Source organism: Giraffa tippelskirchi, chromosome 8, assembly GCF_054371585.1.
Source record: "Giraffa tippelskirchi isolate mGirTip1 chromosome 8, T2T-mGirTip1v1.2.pri, whole genome shotgun sequence".
Lineage (NCBI taxonomy): Eukaryota > Metazoa > Chordata > Mammalia > Artiodactyla > Giraffidae > Giraffa > Giraffa tippelskirchi.
This window is the reverse complement of record NC_137282.1, coordinates 29,399,098-29,426,152: the sequence shown is the minus strand read 5'-3', so window position 1 is coordinate 29,426,152 and position 27,055 is coordinate 29,399,098. Positions and strand designations below refer to the sequence as shown.

The window sequence follows — 27,055 nt, the reverse complement described above, 5'->3', positions numbered from 1 at the left end:
ACAGAGGTGGGTAGGGGGAGCTATTTGGTATGTTGGCAGGTAGATGAACTGAAATGGTGCCTTTTTGAGGCTGAAATTTTTGTGTCATCAAAGTTCTGGTGTGATTTGGAAAAAAAAAAATGTTTGAAGAAATAGTGACCAAAGCATTTTTAAATTTGGTAAAAGACATAAACTTTCAGATTCAAGAAGCCTAACATCCTAAACAGGATAAATAGAAAGATACCTATGTTCAGATAGATGGTAAACTGCTGAAAACTAAATAGGGAAAAATGAAAGCATTTAGAGAAAAACAACACATACTAGAACAACAAGTAGGAAAGACTGGAGATTTTTCATTTGAAACCACAAAGCCCAGAATGAAGTAGAAGAGTATTTTGAAAATATCCAGCTAACATATCCTTCAGATATGAAGGTAAAGTAATGACATTTTCAGTTAAAAGAAAACCAAAGTATTCACTTCCAGAAGACCTGCTCTAAACGAAATGCTGAAGGACAGGAAATAATACCAGAGGAAGGGACTTCCCTGGTGGTCCAGTGTTTAAGACTTAGCCTTCCAATGCAGAGGGTGTGGGTTTAATCCCTGGTTGGGGAGCTTAAGATCCCACATGCCTCATGGCCAAAAAAAAATACCAGAGGAAAACTTGAAACATCAGGAATGGCAGAAAAGCAATAATAGTAAATATCTAGATAAATGTAGTTATAACCATCCTTAAGTTCTTTAAAATATATATGATGATGGAAAACAGATACAGGCACTGATGGAGTTTTCAGTATATATAGATGTAATACATATGGCAACTATGACATAAAGAGAGGAGAGTAAAGAAACCAATGTGGTGGTAAGGTTGATCACTTGAAGTGGTAAAATATAAAATATTAAATCTAAGTAGACTGTGAAGTTAAGTATGTGTATGAAAATCTTTTTGCCATTTCATACTGTCCATGGGGTTCTCTGGGGCTTTCCTGGTGGCTCAGACTGTAAAGAATCTACCTGCAGTGCAGGAGACTTGGGTTCAATCCTTGGGTTGGGAAGATTCCCCTGGAGAAGGGAATGGCAACCCACTCCAGTATTCTTGCCTGGAGAATTCCATGGACAGAGGAGCCCAGCAGGCTACACAGTCTATGAGGTCACAAAGAGTCAGACATGACTTATTGGCTGGATAACAACTGAAAAGCTTAAAACAATAACTAAAAACACTATACAAAGAAATATAGTAAAAACTCAATAGATAAATTAGAATGATTATGATTATTTAACTATTAATAAACATTATTAAAAGCATTCACTGCATCAAATATAACTACCAAATAAATAGCAGAAATTGTTATAATGGGTTTTTAAAAAAATAATTGAAGGCGGAAGGAAGGAGGAGGGGATGACAGAGGATGAGATGGTTGGATGGCGTCACCGACTCGATGGACGTGAGTTTGAGTAAACTCCAGGAGCTGGTGATGGACAGGGAAGCCTGGCGTGCTGCAGTCCATGGGGTTGCAAAGAGTTGGACATGACTGAGTGACTGAACTGAACTGAACTAAATATATTTTAAATATAATGATATGAGTAGGTTAAAAGGTAACCATGAAAATATTAATAAAAATACAGCAAATAAATGGAAATTAATATTACATGGAATGGATTAATCAGATTAATCCAAGCTAATTAGAAAAAAAGAAAGAAAGCTGGAGTGGATCTATCAATGTCAGAAAAGTAGACTTTAGAGCAAGGAAAATTACCAAAGATAAAGAACATTGCATAAAAATAAATGGCTAAATTCACCAATATGTCATTAAAAAGTTTATATACCTCATACACCATATACAAACATCAACTCAAATTGGAATAAAGGTTTAAATGTAAGACCTGAAGCTACAAAACTCTTAGAGGAAAAACAAAGGCAAAGCTTTATGATGCTGGTCTTAGGCAATGATTGTCATTGAATGATTTCAGTGATTATAGTTAGAAATTATACCCAATGCACAGACAACAAAAGCGAAGTTAGACAAGTAGGACTATATTGAAACTAAAAAGCTCTGCACAACGAAAGAAACAATCAACTGAATTAAAAGGCAGGCAACCCACAGAACAGGAGTAAATATTTGTAAACCACATACATGTCTGATAAGGAGTTAATTTCCAAAATATGTGAGGAACTCCTATAATTTAAAAGCAGACAAAGAAACAAGCTAGTAACTGAACAACTGAAGACTTGAATAGACATTTCTCCAAAGAAAATATACAAATAGCCCACAGGTATATGGATAGATGCTCAACATCACTAGTCATCAGAAAATGCAAATAAAAACCACAGAATCACCTCATACCTGTTGGGATAGCTGTTTTCAGAAAAGCAAAAGCATTGGCAAGGATGGGAGAAGTTGCAAATCTTGTACACTGTTGGTGGGAGTGTAAGATGATGCAGCTGCTATGGAAAACAGTATGAACTTTCCTCGAAAAATTAAAAACAGAGCTACCGTATGAGCCAGAAATCCCACTTCTGAGTTTTTATCGAAAGGAACTGAAAGCAGAATCTTGAAAAGATATTGGCACTCCCATGTTCCTTGCAACATTATTCACAGCAGGCAAGATATGTGGAACAATCAAAGTGTCCATCAGCAGATGAGTGGATAAAGAAAATGTGGTACTTACATACAATGGAATATTATTCAGCCTTATTTAAATAAGAAAGAAATTGTGCAATATGCAACAACATAGATGAACCAGGAGGACATTATGCTAAGTGAAATAAGCCAGTCACAGAAGGATGAATACTGCAGGATTTCACTTACATGAATTATTTAAAACAGTCAAAGTCTGGGGCTTCTCTGGTAGGCCAGTGGTTAAGAATCTGCCTGGTAATGCAGGGGACACCGGTTTGATTCCTGGTCTGGGAAGATCCCTTATGCTCTGGGGCAACTAAGCCCATGTGCCACAACTACCGAGCCCATGTGTGGCAACTGCTGAAGCCTGAAAGCCCACACTCCACAAGAGAAGCCACGGCAATGAGAAGCCTGCACACCGCGACTGGAGGGGAGCCCCAGCTCACCGCAAGCAGAGAAAGCCCTTGTGCAGCAGTGAAGACCAGTTTCAGTCAAAAATAAATGAATAAATATAAATAAAAGACAATAGTCAAAGTCATGAGGCACGCAATAGAGTGGTGGTTGCCGGGGGCTGGAGAAATGGGGAAATGGGTATGTGAAATTTCAGTAATGCAGGATGAGTAAATGCTAGAGACTTCATGTATGGCTTTGTGCCTATAGAAAATGATCCTGTATCGTACACTATCGTACACTATTGTTCACTTTAAGACCTGTCAAGAGAATGATCTCATGTTAAGTGTTCTCATCAAAATAATTGGTTTTTTTTTTTAAAGAGTACATTACATGTGTACAGACCTAACAACAGAGATTCGGGGTACATGGGACAAAATAAAACTGAAAGGAGAAATGGATGGTTATAGTTGGGAATTCAGCCATTCTCTCAGTAATTGATTGAACAAGTAAATAGAAAAGCAGGAAGGATATAGAAAAATTGAACAATACCATCAGGCAACTAGATCTACCTGACATTTATAAGGTGTTCTTCCTCAAAATAGCAAAATATGCATTCCTTTCAAATCCTCAGAGAGCATTCGCAAAGATAGCTGATATCCTGAGACATAAAAGGAAACCTAAAAGCAGTTAAAAGAATTTAAATAATTCAAAGTATGTTATTTTATCATAATGGAATTCAACAAGAAATCTATAACAGAAAGATAACTGATAAGTCTCCCAATACTAGGAAATTAAACTATGTACTTTGAAGTAATATGTAGGCCAGAGAGGAAGTCTCAGGGAAAATAGAAGGTGTTTTGAGATGAACAAAAATAAAAATATATCATATCACAATTCCTATGAAGCATACAAAGCAGGGCTCAGCAGAAAATAAAAAGACTAAATGCTCGTGTTCAAAAAGAAAAGAAGATCTATAATGAACGATAAGCTTTCCCTAAAGGAACTAGAAAAAGAAGAGCAAAGTGAATCTAAAGCAAGCAGAAGGAAAGACATAATAACGAGTAGATATCAATGAACTGGAAAGCAAAGCTAATAGAGAAAACCAATGAAGTCAAAAGCTGGTTCTTTAAAAATAGCAGTAAAATTGATAAACTTCTAGCCAGATGAACAAACAAATAAGCCACACATTGTCAATAGGAGGGGTGAAAGAGGATATACCACTGCAGACCCCACAGACAGCGAAAGTGTGAGAAGCAACTGCTAGAGACAGCTCTATGCACTTAAATTCAGCAACTGGATGAAATGGAAAGAAATGTTCTTTTAGAAAGAACATCCTTTCAAAACTCAGACAGGAAGAAATAAATTACCTGAATGGTCCTGTAGCCTTTTATTTTAATTGTTTGTTTATTTTTGGCTAAGCCTGGCCTTCATTGCTGCATGCGGGCTTTCTCTAATTGCAGCACGTGGGGCCTTCTCTCGTTTCAGAGCACGGCTTTAGGTGCCGCGGGCATCAGTAGTTACAGGATGCGGGCTCAGTAGTTACAGGATGCGGGCTCAGTAGTTGCAGCATGCGGGCTCAGTAACAGCATCGGGCTCAATAGTTGCAGCATGCGGGCTCAGTAGTTGCAGCATGCGGGCTCAGTAGTTGCAGCATGCGGGCTCAGTAGTTGCAGCATGCAGGCTCAGTAGTTGTGGTGCACAGGCGTGGTTGCCCCATGGCATGTGGAATCCTCCCAGACCAGGGATTGAACCCGTGTGCCCTGCGTTGGCAGGTGGATTCCCAATCACTGGACTACCTGGGAAGTTCAGTCCTGTATCCTTTAAATACATTTAATTTATAGTTAAAATTTTTACCCGCCCCCCGAAACCAAAACCCCAAAACAGGTTCAGATAGAATTCTGAAGAATTCTACCCGACATTTATGGGAAAATACCACCAATTCTACAGGGTCTTTCCCTAAAAATAGAGGAGGAAGCAAAACTTCACAGCTCATTTTATGAAACCAGCATTATCTTTATGCCAAAACTAGACAAAGATAGTATAATAAAAGAAAACTGCAGACCATTGTGCCTCATAAACATAGATGGGAAAATCCTCCACAAACTATTAGCAAATTGAATGCAGCAGTTTATAAAAATGATATACCATGACCAGGTTGAGAATAGCCCTGGAATGCAAGACATTTGAAAATCAATCAGTGTAATCCACCCTATTAACAGACTAAAGCAGAAAAATTATTGGATAATATCAATTGATTCAGAAAAAGCAGCTGAAATTCAGTATCCATTCCTGATAAAAAACACCTAATCTAAGAATAGCAGGTGATTACATTAACCTGATAAAGAACAAAACTGCGCTAAAACCATTCTTAATAGAGAAAGAGAATACTTTCCCCTTAAATCTGGGAACAAAAGCAATATCCTATTCAGCATTTTGCTGGAATTCCTAAAAAAAATTCCTTAAAAAAAAAAGAAGGTGGGTTAGTGGTAAAGAACCTGCCTGCCAGGGTAGGAGATATAAGAGACGCTGGTTCCATCCCTGGGTCGGTAAGATCCCCTGGAGGAGGGCATGGCAACCCACTCCAGTATTCTTGCCTGGAGAATCCCATGGAGAGAGGAGCCTGGCAGGATACAGTCTATGGGGTCACAAAAGAATTGGACACGACTGGGCACACATAAACACTTTATTAATAAAGGTGTGTGATCTAACTTCTATGAGACTGTATGGAGATAGCCCTAAGAATTGAGGTCAGCAAAAGAGGTGAGAGGAAATGATAATGAACCCAAATAATGTTTTTTGTTTCTTTTTTTCAGTCAAAAACTATTTGATCTCTTTAAGGGCTGAAACTACTATTTTCAACCACTGTTGAGGTTCCTGCATATACAATTTGAACCCTGTTCTCATTCTAGGCATAGGGATTGAGGAGCCATTAGCAGTCAGCCCAGTGCATACTGAAATGTCAGGAAAGCAGGCTATGGAAAGACTCAAGTTCTCTGAAGCCTGTGTTGGTTTAGCGGCTCACCCCTTCTGACGGGTCCTATGGGAGCCAATAGGAAATACGCATATAACCGAGCATGCCGAGTTCAGCTTCGTGAGGGGAAGGTTTGGCCGGTATTCCTTTACTTTCTCATCATCTGGACCTAGTTTTCAGTCATTTTTCCCCTCTTATTCATGGTTTTCGTGGGGAAGTATTGTGATACCTTCTTTTCATGTGTGTTTACTTTTCATTCCTTAGTTAATTGGAAGCACCTTGAGGTCAGAGGTTAGTTCTGCAGATATGTCTCCTTTGAAAAAATATGGCAGCTTTTGCAACTTGCATATTTCTTCCCCTGATTCCATCTTATAGAGGAGGAAGGATAACTCAGTCGTAATTAAATAAGCCAGTGATAAAGTAATCCAGTTTTCAGCTCTTTAACCTTCTAATTCCAGCGAAAAGAGCTCTAGGACTCAATAATGGTATATCTTTAAAGCAACAGAAACGCTGATGATAACTTTGAAAGCTAATTGGGAGATAACCCTGTCAGGTGTATTTTCAAATGTAGTTGTTGCTTCTCAGATTGGAGGCATATTTGCCTCCAGGGACCAGGGCCCTCACTGAAGATTTCTACAACTTCAGCACCATCATGGGCAGTCTTCCTAGAGGGTCAGTTCACCTATAAATTTGAGGAAGAAATGTTGAATGGTGTTCAATGGATAACAGTTTTTATAATTTTTATTGTTAAGACAGAAGCAATCTATTAGAGAGTATAATCCATACCTGGTATGAATTTCAGGGAGATTTCAAGACAGAATCATTTTTTCCTGCATTTTGACAACTTCTCTGGGGATCCCATCACTATCCTGTGCAATGGAAAATATGATGTAGAAATGTCTGAGATGTGTATTCAGGTGTATTAGAAGTGAGCAGTCTACAAATCCAAATGCTGTCGTAATAAAAGAAAAGCATAATTTTGAGAAGGGTAACCTCTCATTTCCCCACGCTTCTCCATAGTTTTCTGACCAGTTAATATCAAGACATCATATTTCAACTCTTGCCTTCTAAACGGAAGACTCACGGGCTCTCAGTTTTTCTACTTCACTCTTATCTTTTTCCTTCCTTGCCTTCTTTGGACATTGATTAGAAGAACTGTGGGCAGAAAAACAATCCATCCCACAGTGCAGTATGGAAAATCGCACATCTGCCTCCTTAATTTTTAGTGTTATATCCAGAGTGATCTGGAAAAACCTTAGAATTTAATTTTCTTTGAATAAATTGTACAGGATGTTGTGGAATAAGAGAGAGATGTCTGCACTGAGGCTCAGGAGGTCCAGATACTAATCCTAACTTTACTACCAACTCTGTGTAACCTTGGGCAAGTCATCTTCCCCACTTGAACCCTAGGGTTATCTTTAGTCAAATGATTATGTACTAGATGACTTTCTGTCTTCTCCAGCTCAAAAATGCCATTATCCTGTGTTCCTGATGCTGGGAAAGATTGAAGGCAAAAGGAAAAGAGGGCGGCAGAGGGGGAGGTGGTTGGATGGCATTACCAACTCAATGGCCATGAGTTTGAGCAAACTCCAGGAGATAGTGAAGGACAGGGAAGCCTGGCGTGCTGCCTGCCATCTGTGGGGTCACAAAGAATTGGATATGACTTAGTGACTGAACAGACAACAGAATCCTATGAGAAGTGACTGATCCAGAGACGTCTGAGAATTTTAAATTATGTGGATTAGCCACGCTCTTCACCGTGTGTGGATATTGGTGCTCGCTAACACTTGTAGGGATACCAAGTGTATTTGTTCTTTAAATATTTAGTTTCCTTGCCTGTACTGTGCTGCATCAAATCCAACTTTAATTGAAATTGTTTCTTCTACCCTAATAAAAAGGCACATAACTTGGTAAACCCAGGGCTATAAAGGCTTTGAAAATTTTGGAGTGTTCTGTTTCTGAAACCACTTTCGCTGAAATTTTAATTTGTGCCTGTTCCCCAGCTTTCATCCAACCAGCAAAGTCTGAGCTCTTATCCGTGCCCAGAGAATTTTGTCTAGAGGGTTCTGTCTTTTCCCTTTATTTCTCAATTTGAGCTATTGTTTTACCCTGGACTCTGCTCCAGACCATAGAGCAGACCATAGAGCAGACCATAGCACATACAGTTGGGTAGATTCTGGGCAAGTGGTGTTAGGTGTACACAGTACTTCTAGAAATGCGTTTCTGATGGTATTCTGATATTTCATGCTGGATACTTTGGACAGGTCCTTTTGTTGAACAGGGAAGTATATCACATCTCTGTGCCTCTAAGCCCTCTTTGCATCTTATTAGGCCCCTCATCACAGGCTCTTCCCTTGTTTCAGGAATTAATTATCTTCTCTATTTGGACGCATCCCATACCCTGTTGCCAGAGTAACCTAAACTTTTCAGCATCAGTAGCATCACTCTCCTGTATAAACCTTTAATGACTTTCTCTTAGAATTTCATGTTCTTCAAAATCTTACCTAGCCCCACCCACCACTCAGCTTCATCTCTACCCGTCTCCTTCATGAATCTTCCTGTGCCAGCCATGCTAGATAGACCATCGGCCATGCTCCAAAACCTCTTGGACGCTTTACTTCACGTGATCACCCTGCACACTGCTTTACTCCTTGGAAAGGCATCCTTGACTGTTCTCTTCCTCCCCCCATCCTTACCCATCTTCAGGTCCCTTAACTGCTGCCTCCTTCCGGAAGCACTGCCCAGTTGCCACCGTGCTTCCTTGCCATCTTTCTCCTGTATCAGAAATAACCATCTTTCTTTGTTCTTGTGGTACTCTGCGCCTCTTTGCCTTGAATGGCTCAAAAGTTGGTGCAAAGCCATGAGGAGAGGAGCTGTAACTTCTTCAACTTTGTACTGACCTCAGCGACAAGCAGAGAGTCTTACACGTTATATCTCATAAATGTTTGACACGTTGTATTTCATAAATGTTTGTTAATTACAATTAGAGTAGGCTTAATATAGTATTGCTATAGACTAGGATTTGGACTGGGAGTGTGGGACTAGAGGATGTAAACTGTTATACATAGGACAGATAAACAACAAGCTCCAACTGTATATAGCACAAGGTACGATAGTCGATATCCTGTGGTAAACCATAATGGAAAAGAATATTTAAAAAGAAAATGTCTGTATGTGTATAATTGAGTCACTTTGCCGTACAGCCAAAGATTGGCACAACACTGTAAGTCAACTAAACTTCAACTTTAGAAAAAGAATGTGTCTGTAAAAAAATAGAATGTGCAAAAATTCTTTTCATGGAGCTCAGGTCCTCCCTGATGGTAGCCCTTTCCCCATTGTCCAGATTCTAGGATGAGCTGGTCCTTCCCTTGAAGCCATTCCTGACTGTGTCAGCCCAGGTTCTTTCTCCCAGATTTTTAGAGGCACCTGTTTGCTACCTGTTCCTCCCTTTGGAACACACTGTTGTGTTCTTGGTGTTTTGTATATGTGAATATCTTAGCTCCTCAAGTGCTGTAGAAGCCTCTTGAGAGTGGAGACCATGTCATCTGTTCATGAAAAAGTCTGTGCACCCAGGTAAATATTTAGTGCCTGCGTGCATGCTGAGTCACTTCAGTTGTGTCCCTACTCTGTGTGCCCCTATGGACTGTAGCCCACCAGGCTCCTCTGTCCATGGGATTCTCCAGGCAAGAATCCTGGAGTGGGTTACCATGTCCTCCTTCCAGGGATCTTCCCAACCCAGGGATCAAACCTGTGTCTCTTATGTCTCCTGCATTTGCAGGAGGGTTCTTTACCACTAGCGCCACCTGGGAAGCCCCTGCCTTATATGCACTATTTTAAATATTTGCAGTTAGACCCCCAATGTGGTAGTTTAGTTGCTAAGTCGTGTCCAACTCTTTGCAACCCCACAGACTGTAGCCCGCTGGGCTCCTCTGTCCATGGGATTCTCCAGGCAAGAATACTGGAGTGGGTTGCCATTTCCTTCTCCAATAAGTATTTTTAATTGATTTGAGAACGTTCGGTGCTATCTGCTTTATCAAGTACAGTTGCTGTTAAGACCGCACTCTACTGTTAGTCATCAGTGTTTTTGAAGGATCCTGAGTGTCTGAGTCAGGACTGGTGATGCTACTTAAGCTTCTTCTGAGGAACCAGTCACATGCCCAGCAAAGCCTCTGCCCACACCTCATCCACCAAGGAAATCACCTCTGCGATATTCTATATGATGTTTGTAAATCATTACTGTAACACCAAAGCTGTTATTCAAAGGAGCAAGAGAGAGAGGAGAAGGAGCGCTAATTATGTCTGCAGGAGATGCTCGCATTCTTGTCTCCATCAGAGACTGTCACCCGAGACAGCGGAGCGCCTTGACTTCTTATCAGCCTCAACTCTTTGTTTCTGAGTTGAGGCTAATGCATGTCCATCAGAAACTCATCTTCTTACTAGAAGGACAGCAGAGTGAGCTTATAGTTGTGGTTTCGGTAGGTCAGTTACGCTCCTTTGCATGGCCATCCGGTAATAGTCTGCGGCTGAGGCTGGAGCACACTCCGTCAGGGGCTGGAAAACTGAGCAAAGGCAACCGCTGCTAAAGGGACCCAGCCCAGGGGCCTCACGTTGCTGGTCTCATGTGCTAACGAGGCAAGCTGGCTTCCCATTAAAGGTAAAAATTTAAGGATTTTTTAAAAAATTTGTTTCCAGTGTTTATTTTATTTTAATAGTTGAGAGGCAGACTCTAAGGCCTCCTGCCCCAGGTTCAGATCTAGTCTCTGCCACTTAATTAGTTGTGGAAGCTTGAAGAAGGCAATTAATCTTTTTTTTTCTAAAATGGTGATTATAGAGACTTCCCTGGTGGTCCAGTGGTTAAGACTCCAAGCTTCCAATGCAAGGGTCACGGGTTTGATCTCTGATGCGGGAACTGAGATTCCACATGCCTCAAGATGAGGCCAACAATTTTTTTTAAAAAAAGAATGCACTAGAAAATAAAGTTTAAAGAATGGCAATAACAACAATACTTATCTTCCCCAAAAAGGGATATATGTATATGTATGGCTGATTCACTCTGCTCTACAGCAGAAATTAACACAACATTGTAAAGCACCTATATGCCAATAAAAAAGGTGGAAAGTATTATTAAAAAGGTTAATAAAGATTCACAATCTAAATTTTTTTTTTTTTTAAATAACAGTACTTACCTTATTGGGTCCTTGTAAAGTTTGGATGAATATCTATTCACAGGCAGAGTAGGCCCACATAGAGATGGAAATATATATGTGTGGTATTAGAAAATCTGAATATATTTTTAGTTGTAATTTTCCGTCCCTTTTCTTTGAACATTTGCTGTTTTTTTTCTTATACATTTACTCAACCTTGTCTGTGTCATAGAGGAAACTTGAGTTTTTAGCTGTCAAGAGGTGGTCCAGTGTCTTGAACTTCTTCCAAAGATGCTCTTAAATGGCCAGAGGCCATGATATCTCAATTTAGATCTTAACTTTTACTCAGTACATCATCGCCTTCTTAAGTGCAGGGTTTATTTATTAGGCATGGCTTTGGGCCTTATGGGCTTCCCTGGTGATTTATACAGTAGAGAATCTGCCTGAAATTCAGGAGACCTGGATTTGATCCCTGGGTCAGGAAGATCCCCTGGAGAAGGGAATGGCAACCCACTGCAGTATTCTTGCCTCCCATGGACAGAGGAGCCTGGTGGGCTACAGTCCTTGGAGTCACAGAGTTGGACATGACTGAGTGACTAACACAGCACTTTTGGACCTTATAACGATCAGACTGTGCCTAAGAGGAATGGGCTGAGTTCGATGGATTTTGGTGGATTTATAACGACCACCAGCAGAACCAAGCTCAGAGACAGTTGAGTAAAGGTGACCTGCCTTGGTGGTGGTGGGCTGCAGGCTGCGTCGTTGTCACGGATGGAGCCCAGGGCGCATGTCCAATGAGAGGAATTAATACCTCCTGGAAGGGAAAATTGCCGTCAGACCATTTCTGATGTCTAAGGCATCACTGGTGAGGTTTTCTTTTCTTTTTTTAATTGGATCAAAGAGACCTCATTTAATCACAGATAACGTAGAAAAGTTCTCTAGGGGTTGACAGTGTGACAATAGCCAAAAGCCTACCACGGTCTCAGACCAAGTGTATATAGAGTCCAGAGTGGGGGAGTTGAAGGTGCCATGGGGAGAGACGGCTAAAGTCTACCTGAGTCTTCATACAGTTTTACAGGGAGATTGATATGCTCCAGCGGGAGCAAAAGCAGGAGCCATGAGGGCAGAGAGTTTGGGAAGGATCCGCTGGAAGAAGGAGCTGAAGAATCTTTGTTTAACCATGTTGAGATCACAAGTACCAGTGGATCCTTAAATGCACATAGACCGTGTGTACTTACCTATGGTGTCCCAGACAGTGGGCAGCAGGCGAGGAGATGGCTTGGAAGGTAGGGATGGGGTTATTATTTGTAGCCATTGGATGAGTTGTCAGACAGATTTCTACACTGTTTAGCTTTCCGAGAGCAGAATGGGAACTGCTGTGTGGGGTTACAGAACTCAGTTGGTGGGTAAAGCCTTCACCAGAGGGTGTGAATGACTTGGAGGAGGCCCGAGCTCTGTGGAAAGAGGTCCATGAAGATGGGCTAGGTGATTCCCTGGTGGTCCAGTGGTTAGGACTCTGAGCTTCCACTGCAGGGGTGCGGGTTCCATCCCTGGTTGGGGAACTAAGATCCCGCACGCCAGGGAGCCGAACCCAAAAATAAACAAATAAACAGAAAATTTAAAGACAGGCTAAATCACAGGAGTGAAGAGATGATGGGATGCTGTTGAGGCTTTAGCCTGGTGATCGTTCTAACTCAGAGGTGCGGGATAGTCTTACTGAGAGATGCATGACATTTTTGTACCTCCCATCTCCAGTCTCCTCCTGTGCTTCATCCTTATTGTCCGTTAGCTACTGCACAGGATGGGGGAGAATTTGTGGTGCAGGCATCCTTGGCCACCCAAATCTACTTCCATTCTGAGTAGGGGATAATTTATCTTTATCAGCATCTCTCTGATTCCTGAGCGGAGCTAGTGAGAGGTGCCTGCCTGGGTATTATTTTGTTTGGAGGAATTAACACACCCTCATTCACGTCGCTCTTAATTATTCCGTTCATCTTGGACTCCATTTTTCTCTGGTTTTAACGTGATGGTCAGCGTTCCTCTCCTCCCCTCTCTTCCTGTCTTCCCCCCTCCCACCTTCTTTCCGTCTCCAGCCTCGTCTCTGTGTCGTTTCTTGTAAATAGAGATGAATCATTCTTCTCCACGGTCCTGTCGAAATGAGTTCCTCCGAGCATCTGTGTGTCTGTGGGTGTGTAAATACAGTGTGCACACGTGCCTGTGGCCTAGGGGCTCGGCGTGGGGCTCATCCGCGCGTGTGGTGCGGTACAGGCAGTGCAGTGAAAAGGATATTTTTTTGGCACAGATCTGGAAAGGATCGTGTGTGTGTGTGTGTGTGTGTGTGTGTGTGTGTGTGTGCGTGTGTGTGCACGCGCGCCTTCCCGATCTGAGGCACGGCGATTCTTAAAAGCAAAAGAGAAAAAGCAGAGGGAGCAGCGCTGTAAAAGGAATCGTATGCACTCATGCCACGCCGTGCAATTCCGGTGGCGGTGGGAGCCCGGGGGCTCTGCACGCCGAGAACGAGCTCTTGACATAGTGACCTCATTCCCCACGCCGCCCTCCTAGCGGCGGAAGCCGCGCCGGCTCCCCGGCCGCCTCTGCTGCAAGGCCGCCGGCGCCGCGTCCGGAATGATGCGACCCGGGCTTGCGAGGACTTGCCCGGGAACTGAAATTTATGACAAAAGAGCTCGCTGCAGCTAAACTTTGATCCAGGGTACGGGGGTCGCACCGCCTGTTACACACAGGAGGGAGACACGTCCTTCTCTGCCATGAAAAGCCAGCCTTAAAAAAAAAAAAAAGGAACAACAACAACAAAAGGCGAATGTGTAAGGTTTATAATTACGAACTGGTGAGTATACGTTGCCAGATCACTGTTCATGTGTGCCTGTTTTCTCCAAGTCCGGAGGCATGTGCCCTTTTTCCTGTTTTCATGATGAAAAGATCTGCATTGGTGCTCTGCATGGGAGGGGGCTTGGGCCACCCTTGGAGAGGACCCTGTGCCCCTGGCGGCCCCCAGCCCCCCGGGGAGGGAGGGCGGGGGGTGTGATGCCAGCCCCAAAGTCTCTGCACCGCACAGACAAAGGAGCCCGTACTGACAGTCGGAGGCTGTAGCTTTTCTTGGAGTGATGACTCATCTCAGCTCACAAAGGATTCTGGGCAGGGTAATGAGGAGTCAGGTTGGCTGGTCCGTGCCTGTGACTTCACTTTGCAGAGAACAGGCAGCAGAGGAGAGACACTGCAGATTCCCAAGGCACTGCAGTGGGCCGTCGGCTCAGGGCCCCCAGGGGCCGGCGATGGGCAGGGCGTGGGCATGGGCTTGCTGCCCCTGTTCCAGGCAAAGTGGAGGGGAGAGGGGGAAAGAAGATTATTTTTCCCCCTAAAATCATGACCAGTAAAGTCCACTCACAAAGCCTTTTCAAGGTGCTTTTTGTGCCAAGCTTTTGACCTGAACTTGGGCCAGTATCTCCAGACCTGAATTGTCAGAAGAGCTGAGAGTTCTGGAACTTATTTGTTTTTTCACATAGATGTACTCAGGTAAAGTACCAGATCCCTGTGGGGTCCATGGGCCCTTGGCAGCCCTTCTGAAATGCTCATTTAGAATATTATGACTGGAAAGTTTACTCTCTCTTCTTATTCCAGATTCTAGGACGTCCGTTTCTGTTACTGGCTCCTTCTTGTGCCTGAATGCTACCCCCTAGCATGCACCAGGCTTTAGCGCCAAAGCTACCTGGGGGATGGAGCCAGTCCAGAAAGGGTCAGGTAGGTCTCCCCTCGTTTTCTTTCAAGAGTTGTTGTGTGCAAAGAAATACGGTCAAATGTCTGCAACCCCTTGGATAAGGGTGTCCTGTCCCCTGAAAAGTGATCTTGCTGTGATAATCCCTCTGCAGTCTCAGTCTTAGGCAGGAGAGGTGCCCCGTGGAGGTGACCACGAGATGCCACCTCCGCAGCCTGATTCATCCCAGCCTCGCATCAGAAACCAGAGTCAACTGTAGGATATGTGAATCGGAAATAATTAAACAGCTCCACGTTTCCATCAGCTGTAATATATCTCTTTCACCAGCTCTGATGGAGGCATTCAGTAAACATTATTTGCAGACTTTTTCTTCTCAGTGTCATCCCTAAATAACGTTAGTGTATTATTTGGCCTGTTAACCTATATGCGATGCACTGAAGTCCCAGAAAGCCTGATTTATATGCTCAGGGGCTGTTTCCAGCACTAACATCAGACAGAGGTTGCTATTAGCTGCTCAGGAAGTAAGCATATCTCATCATCGTCTGTTTTAGGATCCAGGTGATTACAGGGCTGTTTTCTTACAACATCCATGGGTTTTTCACACAAAAGCTCTTTAAAAAAAACACACACACACAAAAAAAAACAGACTGTAAAATTTGGTTCTCAAAGGTACATTACATGCTCCAAAGTGAAACTTGGCAAATCTGGAAGCATGGTTTTACCATCTCATCAAGTTGATGGTTTTAGTACTGTCTACTAAAAAATATTTCTGAGGGTCTTAAGTGCAATTTGTGATAATAACTAGAACATTTTAAAATAGTACAAACCATACGTTCGGCAGGCCCCTTGAACATCTCTTTGCTCTTTGCTCTCATATCCACCCCCATAGTTCACCCTTTCACTGAAGGAAAGAATGCTTGTTTTTCCTTTCTTCATTGTGGAGTTGTGTCTTCCTTGTGACTAATACTTGGCATCTTCAAAACAAAGTTGAGGATGTTGAGTCAGTTTCAAAGGATGTTTGGTCACCTCATACCATATTGAGAATATAATGTCCCCACACCCACCAATTCTACTCTTTCTTAAAGACCTTATTCAAAGTCTGCCTCCCACAGGAGGGTTTCTCTGATTGTAGGAGGTCATTTCTTAGTCCTATTATAGAATTAACTTCTCTAGATGGATAGATGTAATTAGACCAGATTCCTATTATAGGAATTAATCTGCTAGCCATTGAAGTATTTTCTTCTTATATGTCTTCTAAGGATGTTTGAATCAGTAATTTGAACATAGTATAATTGCTTGTAGTTTTACACGTTTATATCATGCTTCCCCATATAAATTGTAAGCCCGCTGACGGCAAAGATCAAGATTTGTGCCTTTTTCTACAATTCACTTCTCCTAGCAGTTGCCCACATATGGAAAGCAGGCAGTAAGTAGTTGATTAAGAACAGAGATAGTTCAAAAAGCATTAATTTGTCATAGAGGGTGAGAGTGCTGTTTGTTCATTTTAACAGTCTTCCCCAGGATAGATTAATGCTGACGTAGACCTCAGGAGTTATGTGCGTAACTCTAAAAATGATGATTGTTCTTACCTTGAGGTACGTTTACAGATAGCATCTTACACTGCTGGTAAAGGATTGTTATTGTTAAGACCAGATGTGAAGGTGAGTCCTTAAATATGGACGGTGGTTATGATTTACTTGAATAGGAAGAATAATATTCTTGGACAAACTGTTCTTAAGTAGGGAGTAAGCTACCATGGTGGCTCAGATGGTAAAGAATCTGCCTGCAGTGCCGGAGACCTGTGTTGAATCCCTGGGAAGATCCCCTGGAGAAGGAAATGGCAACCCATCCCAGTGTTCTTGTGTGGAGAATTCCATGGGCAGAGGAGCCTGGCAGGCTAAGGTCCATGGGGTCGCCAAGAGTCAGGTATGACTGAGTGCCCATCACTCACCATGCTAAATTCTGATGTTTTGTATGTGTGTGTCAGTCGCTCAGTTGTGTCCCACTCTTTGCGACCCCATGGACTGTAGCCCACCAGGCTCCTTTGTCCGTGGGATTCTCCGGGCAAGAATACTGTAGTGGGTTGCCATTTCCTTCTCCAAAGATGTTTTGTATGGAAGCCACTTTTTTGAATTCTGTAGGGTGTGTTTTCCTTAGAGCAAATGATCATGGTGACTCTTTGCATCCCAGGTTCCATTAGAAATTATTTAACTCCTCGTATCACTGATCTTCAGCACATAAGGGTACTGAAGTACTGAGTTGCCTTTCCCTTTCCTAGGTAAAAGATTGGCCCAGCCAAAAATCTTAAAATAGGCCAACTTTCTCTATATCCCTGTGACTCTGTCCAAACAATTTCCCGTCTTTTAGTGTTTTTCTGTTTCCAAAATCCCTGTGTAATGCATATTTCCCAATCCTTTCCAGCCCAATAATACATCCTAAATGCTATATGTTATAATATGTTATATCCTAACTTTTCTGCCTCCCAGGCAAATTATTCCATTCACTCAGTGCCCATGCTCACAGGTAAGAATCAAGAGGTGAGCAATCTAATCAATCTAATTCATGCCAGAGTGAGAAAGACTACTGCTCTCTCCCACTGATGCCTTAGATTTTTCTCTTAAAAGCTTTTTTTAAAGGCTCAAATAATTTTTTTATTAGCAGAAATTCAAACGTCATAAAAAAGTAAATTGAATAAATTTAGGTGGGCTTGGGGATGATCATTTTAATACTAACTACTACTTATTAAATATCTGTTAGGTCTCAAGGACCATGTCAGCACTCAGCATCCATTATCTTATTTAGTCCCCTCCATAACTCTGTGAGGTGATCATCACTGTGTACACCTTAGGGAAGAAGACAGTGAGACTCAAAAAAAAAAAAAAAGAATTAATTTGCTCCAAATGACACAGCTAATGAGAAACAGAACTGGGCTCTGAACTTAAAAGTTTTGGCTAACAAAGTCCGTGGCCTCTACCACTGTCTTGTAATGCCATCCTTTTGAAAGAAAAGTTACTTCTGGTCCAGTGAGTTGGGAGTTTCCTTTGTGTGTGTGCGCGTGTGTGTCTGGCTTTTTGTACTCTCTCGTCCCTGTGTACCTGTCTGTAGTTCTTTCAGTAACAGTTGGGAGGGGTGATAGATGTGCATTCATTGGGGAGTTGGTAGCAGTCATTCTGTATGATTTGATTTTAATTTGGGAATTATCAACATTTATTTCGGAACTGTATTTAATTGTTCTGTTATGATTGTATTTTATAAGTTGGTCACGGTGTAGCTAGGACCTAAACAGATTAAGCAAAGACTGCCAAGGTTGAGAATTAGCTATGGTGGTTCTAACTTATGAAGAATGAAAGAGAGTGACTCTGGAAATTTTAGATTGATTTATATTGAACTATAGTTGAGAAATAGCATCCATGGATTTTGGAGCATCTCCTATGTCTCTGTTGTCAGGCTAGGTTCCCATATAGAATGGAGATGGAAGAGAAGTAGCTTAAAATAGGAATTTAGATGCTGTCCTATGTGATGTGCTTATAACGAAGAAAAGGAAAGCACACATATTACACAAGACTCTGGTTAGCCAGGTGCCTTACAGAATTGGGGCTTCCCTGATAGCTCAGTTGGTAAAGAATCTGCCTGCAATGCAGGAAACCCCAGTTCTATTCCTGGGTTGGAAAATCCACTGGAGAAGGGATAGGCTACCCACTCCAGTATTCCTGGGCTTCCCTTGTGGCTCAGCTGGTAAAGAATTCGCCTGCAAGACGAGAGACCTGGGTTCGATCCTTGGATTGGGAAGATCCCCTGGAGAAAGGAAAGGCTACCCACTCCAGTATTCTGGCCTGGAGGGCGGTATAGTCCATGGGGTCGCAAAGAGTCGGACACGACTGAGCGACTTTCACTTACGGAATTGCATGACATCTGAGAGCTTTTATTACCTGTGGTCATCTAGGACTGGTATTTTGTTATGATTTTATTGCTGGTGGTAAATGGCCTTAATTTAGCTCTGGATGAGGGACTAGAGAGCGAGGAGACTGCTGATGGAAAACATCTCAGTGGTTTGTTGTTGTTGTTTAGTTGCTAAGTCGTGTCCAACTCTTTGCGACCCTGTGAACTGTAACCCTCCAGGCTCCTCTGTCCATGGGATTTCCCAGGCAAAAATACTGGAGTGGGTTGCCATTTCCATGCCCGATCTCAGTGGCTAGTGGGGTCTTACCTTGCCTCATCTATATATGTAGTACCTATTTGCTCGACAGCATTTGAGTGCCCGACGCGTCAATAGGTTTATTCTGTAGTGCCTAAATATACATACCAGACGGGTTATAATGTGGAGACTTCTTAGCAAAGGTTTGTGAATTACAGAAGCAGATAAATTGGCCCAATGGCTCTTATTTCCATCCTGACTTTTAAGCTCGCAATCTATTGCAGTAGTGGCATGGTCCAGACGTGTTCTTTGTGATCAGAAATGTCAGTCATCATCCTTGCTGATAGTGAAGACAGCTCCTGAGCCAGGGAGCTCTCACTTCTCCCTATCCATCGATTGCCTTCTCTATCTGATTCTCCACCCTTTGTGGTTTGTCCATCTCTGCTTATCCTCAGACAATTTATTTATTTATTTATTTTTTAATCAATAGTTTGATCTCAGTAAAGAGAGTGATAGCTAATATGTCTAATGAAAGCTTGTTGCTTGGGGAAGATAAAAAGTTTCTTCTGTAAACCAGTGAAGCAATTGATTTGTCATTAGACCTACCTAGTACATCTCTCGGAGAAGGCAATGGCACCCCACCCCAGTACTCTTGCCTGGAGAATCCCATGGATGGAGGAGCCTGGTAGACTGCAGTCCATGGGGTCGCTAGGAGTCGGACACGACTGAGTGACTTCACTTTTACTTTTCACTTTCATGCACTGGAGAAGGAAATGGCAACCCACTCCAGTATTCTTGCCTGGAGAATCCCAGGGACGGGGGAGCCTGGTGGGCTTCTGTCTGTGGGGTCGCACAGAGTCGGACACAACTGAAGCGACTTAGCAGCAGCAGCAGCAGTGCATCTCTGCATTAGACGGACTGCTAAGTAGGTGATAATGGTGGACACTAACCCATTTATCGGAGACGGCAATGGCACCCCACTCCAGTACTCTTGCCTGGAAAATCCCATGGACGGAGGAGCCTAGTAGGCTACAGTCCACGGGGTCGCTAAGAGTTGGACACGACTGAGCGACTTCACTTTCACTTTACCCTTTCATGCACTGGAGAAGGAAATGGCAACCCACTCCAGTATTCTTGCCTGGAGAATCCCAGGGACGGCGGAGCCTGGTGGGCTGCCGTCTATGGGGTCGCACAGAATCGGACACGACTGAAGCGACTTAGCAGCAGCAGCAGCAGCAACCCATTTATACTTGTGAACACATGGAGAAGGCAATGGCACCCCACTCCAGTACCCTTGCCTGGAAAATCCCAATGGATGGAGGAGCCTGGTAGGCTGCAGTCCATGGGGACGCTAGGGGTCGGACACGACTGAGCAACTTCGCTTTCACTTTCCACTTTCATGCACTGGAGAAGGAAACGGCAACCCACTCCAGTGTTCTTGCCTGGAGAATCCCAAGGACAGCGGAGCCTGGTGGGCTGCCGTCTATGGGGTCTCACAGAGTCAGACTCGACTGAGGCAACTTAGCAGCAGCAGCAGCAGCCGTCTGCCACTGTGACCACTCTTGTTTAACTCTCATTAGAAGTTTCTTAGTAAGTCATAGCTGATCGACACCATTAACTGTAATATTATTAATGAGAGCTTCTTATTTACATTTTCTTTTGAATTAAAACAAGTTATTCAAGTAATAGCTTAGGTATTAGCCTTTTTATATGAGAACTCCATCAAGACTTGAAATAAAGTACCAAGGAGCTTTCGAAAAGAATTTAGAGAGTTTCTAAATATTAAAAAAAATTTTATTGTCAATGCCATTGATGATTGCCATTGAGATTCAACCATAAATTTCTGAGATCAGTGGCATTAAGCCAGACACGCAGTAAACTGGTAAAAGAGCCTTTTCCAGTGCCAGTTTCCTTTTAAGTTTCAAATACAGACATTTGAAAGTCAAGTACAGTAATTTGATTTCTAGGGAAAGCTGCTTAAAATGAAGCATCATTTAAGTTGATGATGCTTATGTGTTCTGCCCTCCTGAAAGGGTATTTCTGTCTGCAGGAGGGTGTATAGGAAGGGGCTGTGTGTTTTTTTTTTTAGAATTGCTTAGAAAAAAAAAGAACAATGTGTTAAAAGACCCAAAAACAACATGTATACATAAAATCAGGGTTAATAAATTAAATTGTAAAGCACTAAGATTTGTGTGATGCTCTGCCTCTGAGAAGCTGTTCACTTAACCTCAGAGAGCTTATGATTTCCTCGGGCCCAAGGGTATGGAAGATAAACCTTGCCACATTCGTCGTCCTCTGAACAGCTTGTTAGAGGAATAGACTTGTATTATCGCTGTACCCACCATACGTTTTACAGGCATGTTTGACTGTTTTTATGAGTCATGGTATCTACTGCATGTGGTAATTTTATTGGCATCTATAATTTTAACTTTAGTGTTAATTTTGGCAGTCCAGAGAACAAAAACAGGCACACTTTGGTTCTAAGGAGCAAGACTTTGAATTAGGAAAGAGTAAATTCCGAAGTCTTTATTACAAGGAAAAAATTCAGAGCCAGTCTATTTTTCTGTCCTTTTAAAAAATTAAATCCTACTTTTTCAGGTTGGATGGGCATTAAAATCATTTTCTCCAGCAAGATGGAAATAGAGGTAGCCAGCAATATTGTATTATGCTTTTATGCCAGAATTCTGCTGCCTTAATGGAGAATCAAAGAGTTTGAATCTGAAGGAATCTTTGAAACCGTGTCATCCAAACCCTCATCTTACAGACGAGGACACAGACACAGAGTAGTCATTGCATTTTGTTATAAGAGCCTGGGCACTTAACAGTACCTCCTGAATGCCTCTTTTTATTGGCAGTTTCCCAATGATAAATTAGTACAGTTTCAGAACTACATTTACAAGGAGGTTGCTTTGTTTCATGAACTTCATTAGGGTCAGAGGCAACTTTTCAATCCTAAGTACAGAATGAATTGACATTTACAATGGAAAACAGTATTTAAAAATAAACAGGAAAACAGGATAATTCCAAGGGAATGCTAGTATTTGGAGGAGGGCAGATTATTTAAAGAAGGCTAAGATAGACGATGAACTTCAGGGTACTTGCAGGGTTGTAGTTCATTGTGATGTGATCCACCTGAAGAAATTATGGCTTTCCTTTGCGTGTACAGTTGCGTGAATATGGGTACTTTAAGATGAAAGGAAATAGATTTATGTTTGCTTTTCTGGTAGGTATCTTTTAGAAAGCTGTGGGTGTCATCTGGGAAGGGACAAATGTAAGTTGCCATGGAAGTCACGCCTTCTTAGCTGTGTCCCCACCATATGCAAAGGTTGTGGAGCACAGAGAACCTCAATTAGCAACTGGGGGGAAAATGGCATTCATAGAGAATTGAGCTTTATTACAGTTCTTCTTTTTTTTTTTTCTCTACATAAAGAACCAAGATTGGAACAATTTTCAAACTCAGGTGCCCAAAGGTTTGGGGTATCTAAGAGGCACACTCAAATAGATTTCTTGAAAGAATAAACTATGTGAGAGAGGGTATTTTGAAATAATTCCAGCTAAAGTAACTGGCCTGAAGTTGGAAGGGAGAATAGATAGAGGGAGTTAAATAGTAAAATGCATGTGCATTTTCCCTTATATTTCTGAGGTATAAGTCACCAGCTGTAGATGAAAGAGGAAGGTGGCATATGGGTGATTTCTGCCTGCTGTCCCAGACCCTCCTTGTCAGTTTCTCAGTGATGGAAATGGTCACCGGTTTGTTCCCCACAGTTGCACCAGAGTGATTTTCTAACACAAGCATGTCATGTACAGATAATTCCTCTGTATAAATATCAGAGTTCCTATCAGCATCAGGGGTAAAGTCTCGGCCTTTTGGTCACCCAGGATCTGGCTCCTACGTTTCTCTCCATCTCAGCCCCCAGCCTGCTCCAGCCGCGCCAGAGGACACCCCGGGCGCCCCCCGCTCAGCCTTGCGCGTGCTCACTCCCGCCCTGGTCCGGCGCTCCATCCACCCTTCCCTCCTCCCGTCACCACGGACCGTTTATCTCCGCCCTCATGCTTCTCAGCTGACCTTACATGAGAGCAGTGGCCACATATTCACGGAGATATTTGAAATCGAATGTGAAATGCTTTTAAAGTCGAAGACGTGTACTTGGAATTGTAATATTGCCACGCCTTCTCACATTTTAAATTCATTTCACAGAAGTTTGCTCAGTGCTTACTCAGTCCAAGGCACTGTGCTTGGCTTGATCTGAACGATCCTGGATTTGACAAATGTCCCCTGAGGACCTTCCTTAAATGAATGTTTGTAAGAAAATAAAGCTGAAATAAAACCTATTTATCCCCGCTTTCTAGAACAATAGGACAGCATTATAACACTTTAGAAAGAATTGGCTAGCCCACAAAGTAGCTATGAGCTTTTACAGGAGTTGTCTTTATGAATATGTTCAGAACTAATTCTGGCAGTAGAAAAATCCATCCTATAAATTAGACAAGTAACAATTCATCATTTATGCAAACTGTGGTTGTTTCTGTAGATTATGGTGACCAGTAACATTATAGCAGTATTTATATTCCCTTGTTTTCTTCTTTGACCATAAATGTGGTCCAACTATTGGAAGAATTTTCTAGTAGCATGTTTTAAGAATGACTAGTTGGCTCCTTAAGTAGGTTTTAGGTTTGACCTAAGAGCCAAAGAAAATCATGGTAACCTTGAATAATGTGTTATGTTGTGTTGATCGATACCTATATTCCTTTTATTCCTTAAATGCATGTCTTAATCCTCACATAATATATAGTTATTTTTCTGTGATAACTGCTGTGTTTTGGGGAGAAATTAACAGGGAGAAACTTAGAAATTGCATGGTTAAGTACATTTGGGTTCTCATTAAATTTTGTGTTTGTTTTGCAAATTATTCAGCAAAATATATGAATAAAATCATAACCGTTTAAGTGCGCGCCCCCCTCCACCCCCGAGCATTTCCTCAGATTTTGTTATAAATGGAAATTCGTTCATTCAGCAGACATGTCCTGGGTGTCTGGTGTGGGCTCTGTTTTATTCTAGGCACTGAGAGTGTAGTGGGAATGTGGGGTTCACCTTTGCTTCTGCCTTGGAGCTTGTGTTCTAGTGGGTGAGACAGACAGTAAACCGGTACACAAAAGCACACATGCATGCATTCAGAGAGTGAAGACAGGGACTTGCTAAGACCCTGGTACCAATTCTTGTGTGTGTGTGTGTGTGTGTGTGTGGCCGGGGTGGGGGTGAGTGGGTGGCTTCCACTATACCAGCATGTCTGCAACACCAGCTGAGTATCCTACAATTCACCACAATTCCAACACCATCTGTCTGAAAGCATCAGATCCCACGGGTTCAGGCCTCGGTCCACAGACTGCCTTCACCCCAGCTCACCCCAACCCCGACTTCAGATGCCAGTGGCAAGTCCAGATTGTGGCCTGTGCTTCTGAAAGACTAGGCAGTAGATTGGAGGCTTCCACGACCCCCTCCTTGGGTTCAGTTACTTTGCTGGAGCAGCCTACAGGAAGAAACCTTTTAGTTACCTAGAGTAAGTAATAGTTTAAAATAAGAATATTGTAAAAGAATGCACTTCAGGAAGAGCCAGATGGGAGAGATGCATAGTGCAGGGTGTAAAGAAAGGACACAGAGCTCCATGCCCTGCCCAGGTTCACCCCTGCCCCAATTGCCACATGTTCAGCAATCTTAGAAGCTCTCTGAACCCCATCCTTTGGGTTTTCATGGAGGCTTCGTAACATAATCATGCTTGATTAAGTCATGGGCCATTGGGGACTGATTCAACCTTTAGCGCCTGTCTCCTCCCTGGAGGTCGGGATCGAGGCTGAAGGTTCCAGTCCTCTAACCATGTGGTTGGGCTTCCAGGTGGCACTAGTGGTAAAGAACCCACCTGCCAATGCAAGAGACATAAAGAGATGCGAGTTCTATCCCTGGGTTGGGAATAGCCCCTGGAGAAGGGAATGGCAACCCACTCCAGTATTCTTGCCTGGAGAATCTCATGGACCGAGGAGACTGGTGGGCTATACTCCATAGGGTTGCAAAGAATCAGACACGACTGAAGCGACTTAGCATGCACATACAACCACGTGGTTGGTTCTCCAACAAAGATACCTAGGTCTCTCTCATCACTTAGGAAATTCCACGGGTTTTGGGAGCTCTGAGCCAGACGTGGGGACAAAGACCAAACATATATTTCTTATTATAAACCACAGTATCGGGTAACATGAGAGGGAGTATGCTGTGGTTTTAGGGTAGCATTAGATCTGGTGCCCTGGGCAGGGCTCCCCAAGGAGGCCCCGTTTAAAAGGAGACCCAGACAAGGAGAAGCAGCCCATCTGGAGAGAAGTGCCAGGAGCCCCCCAGATGGGGGCTCAACAAAGACAGAGGCTGTGAGTAGGGGGAAGGTCGGCGAGTTCAAAGAACAACAGAGGTGGTGAGCCCATTGCAGGAAGGAGGTGGGGAGGGGCTGGGGGATGCTCGCAGAGGTGGGTGGACAGGCTGAGGCCGGTGTAGACCTGGCGAGGAGTCCCTGCCTCCTAGGCACAGCAGGCAGGCACCGGAGAATTTCAGGCAGGGAAGCGGAATGCTTTCGGTTTTTCTAAGAAAACCTGACTGCTCTGCAGAGAAGGGAGTGTGCGGTAGGAGGAAGGGCTAGGACTCATCAAGCTATTGTGATGGACCAGGTGAGGGGGGCAAAGAGGCCTGGGGTAGGGGTCGCACTGGAGATGGATTGGAGAAAAGAGAAACATGTGGGCGCAGTGGATATAGGATGGCTGATGAGACTGGGGGTGGGACCGGAGTGAGACATGCTTTATCTTAGTGCAGTATAAAAACAAGACGATGTGGAAGAGTCATTCAGAGCATCCACATTTCATTTGGTTCTCTATCCTGAGTTTAAAGTCATTCTACATATTCAGTATTATAGTGAAACTGAGCTTTTTCAATATAAATGCATTTCAGAGACACTTAAGACTTCCTTGCCTCTTACAGTTGGCTGCAAAGAAATTAACTGAGAGGACTGCTAAACGTTTGACCTTTGTTAGTTACTAAATAATTTCTGCTAAAAGCATAAGGACTAGCGTGACGTAAACTAGTTTTGCTAGTGGTCACTCCTTGTTTTACAGAAAGCTCAAGTTCCCTTTCACCTATACAAAAATCAGAAAATAGACAAGTTCCCTTTCACCTACACAAAACCACGTTTAAAAGAAAATATGTAGTATTTTTGGATCTTTAGTCTTCTGAGAAGTCCTTAATTATGATAGGCAAGTTCTAGGAGGGGTTAGCCTCCCAAGCGATACATCGATACACTTGGAAGGTGCTTTGATCTCCCCACCCTTTGTCAGCTGACCCCATTGTCATTTTCATCTGACTTACAAAATCACCCCATGTGGCCAACCTAGCAAATCATCAAGAAACCTGCCTCACTGCCCTCATCCTCTTCCGTGGAAGGTGGAAGGAGAAAGAATGCACAGGAGAGATCATTAGAGTATCTACGACTGAGCTGTGGGGCCACTGTGGGGAGGGGGGTTTGAACATCAGTCGCTCCAAATGCCGCACCCCACTCCACTGCATCTCACCACCCCCAGTCATTCATCCTTCACACAGAAGCCTTTGGAATAAGGTTGTGTTTGAATGAAGGGTACAACAGTCTTTTGAAGACTTAAATACAGTCTTCTAGGCAGTAGCAAGCTTGCCCATGGAGATGGTCCGGCCCCACATGATTCTGTCATTTTTGAGTCATTGATATGAACTGAGCTTCACTAGCCAGTGAGTGAAACTCACATCCTGAGGAACAGCCCGGAATTCCGTCTTCCAGCTTCCACCCACTGCTACCCCACCAGATATTTGCAAGAATCTCTTCGAGGTCTGTCTGTCCGCCTGCGAGACTTACATGCCACAGGCCCTGGCAGTTCGTGGGTTCAGTTCCTGGTTTCTGCTGGTTTTTAATCTCCACTGGCCACCTGCTGTTCTGGACCTGGGCACGCCCCCTCTGTTTGTAGGGGAAATGTCTCCCTCTTCTCAGACCCGTCTTACAGAGAAGGGAGCCACAGCAGAGCTG

At 43.1% G+C, this 27,055-nt stretch overlaps 1 protein-coding gene across 41 annotated transcripts in view; it reads left to right on the top strand.

The window, feature by feature from the left end:
• Positions 1–27,055, top strand: part of STOX2 (storkhead box 2) — a 187,775-nt gene that overhangs the window by 141,868 nt on the left and 18,852 nt on the right. For 3 of the 41 annotated variants that reach the window (XM_081521892.1, XM_081521920.1, XM_081521919.1), the window contains exon 2: positions 14,743–14,862. The exons of the other annotated variants lie outside the window; for them this stretch is intronic. In XM_081521892.1, the coding sequence (XP_081378018.1) occupies positions 14,838–14,862 (25 nt within the window). In that variant the 5' untranslated portion in view covers positions 14,743–14,837. The remainder of the gene's footprint in view (positions 1–14,742; positions 14,863–27,055) is intronic. 41 annotated transcript variants of the gene reach the window in all.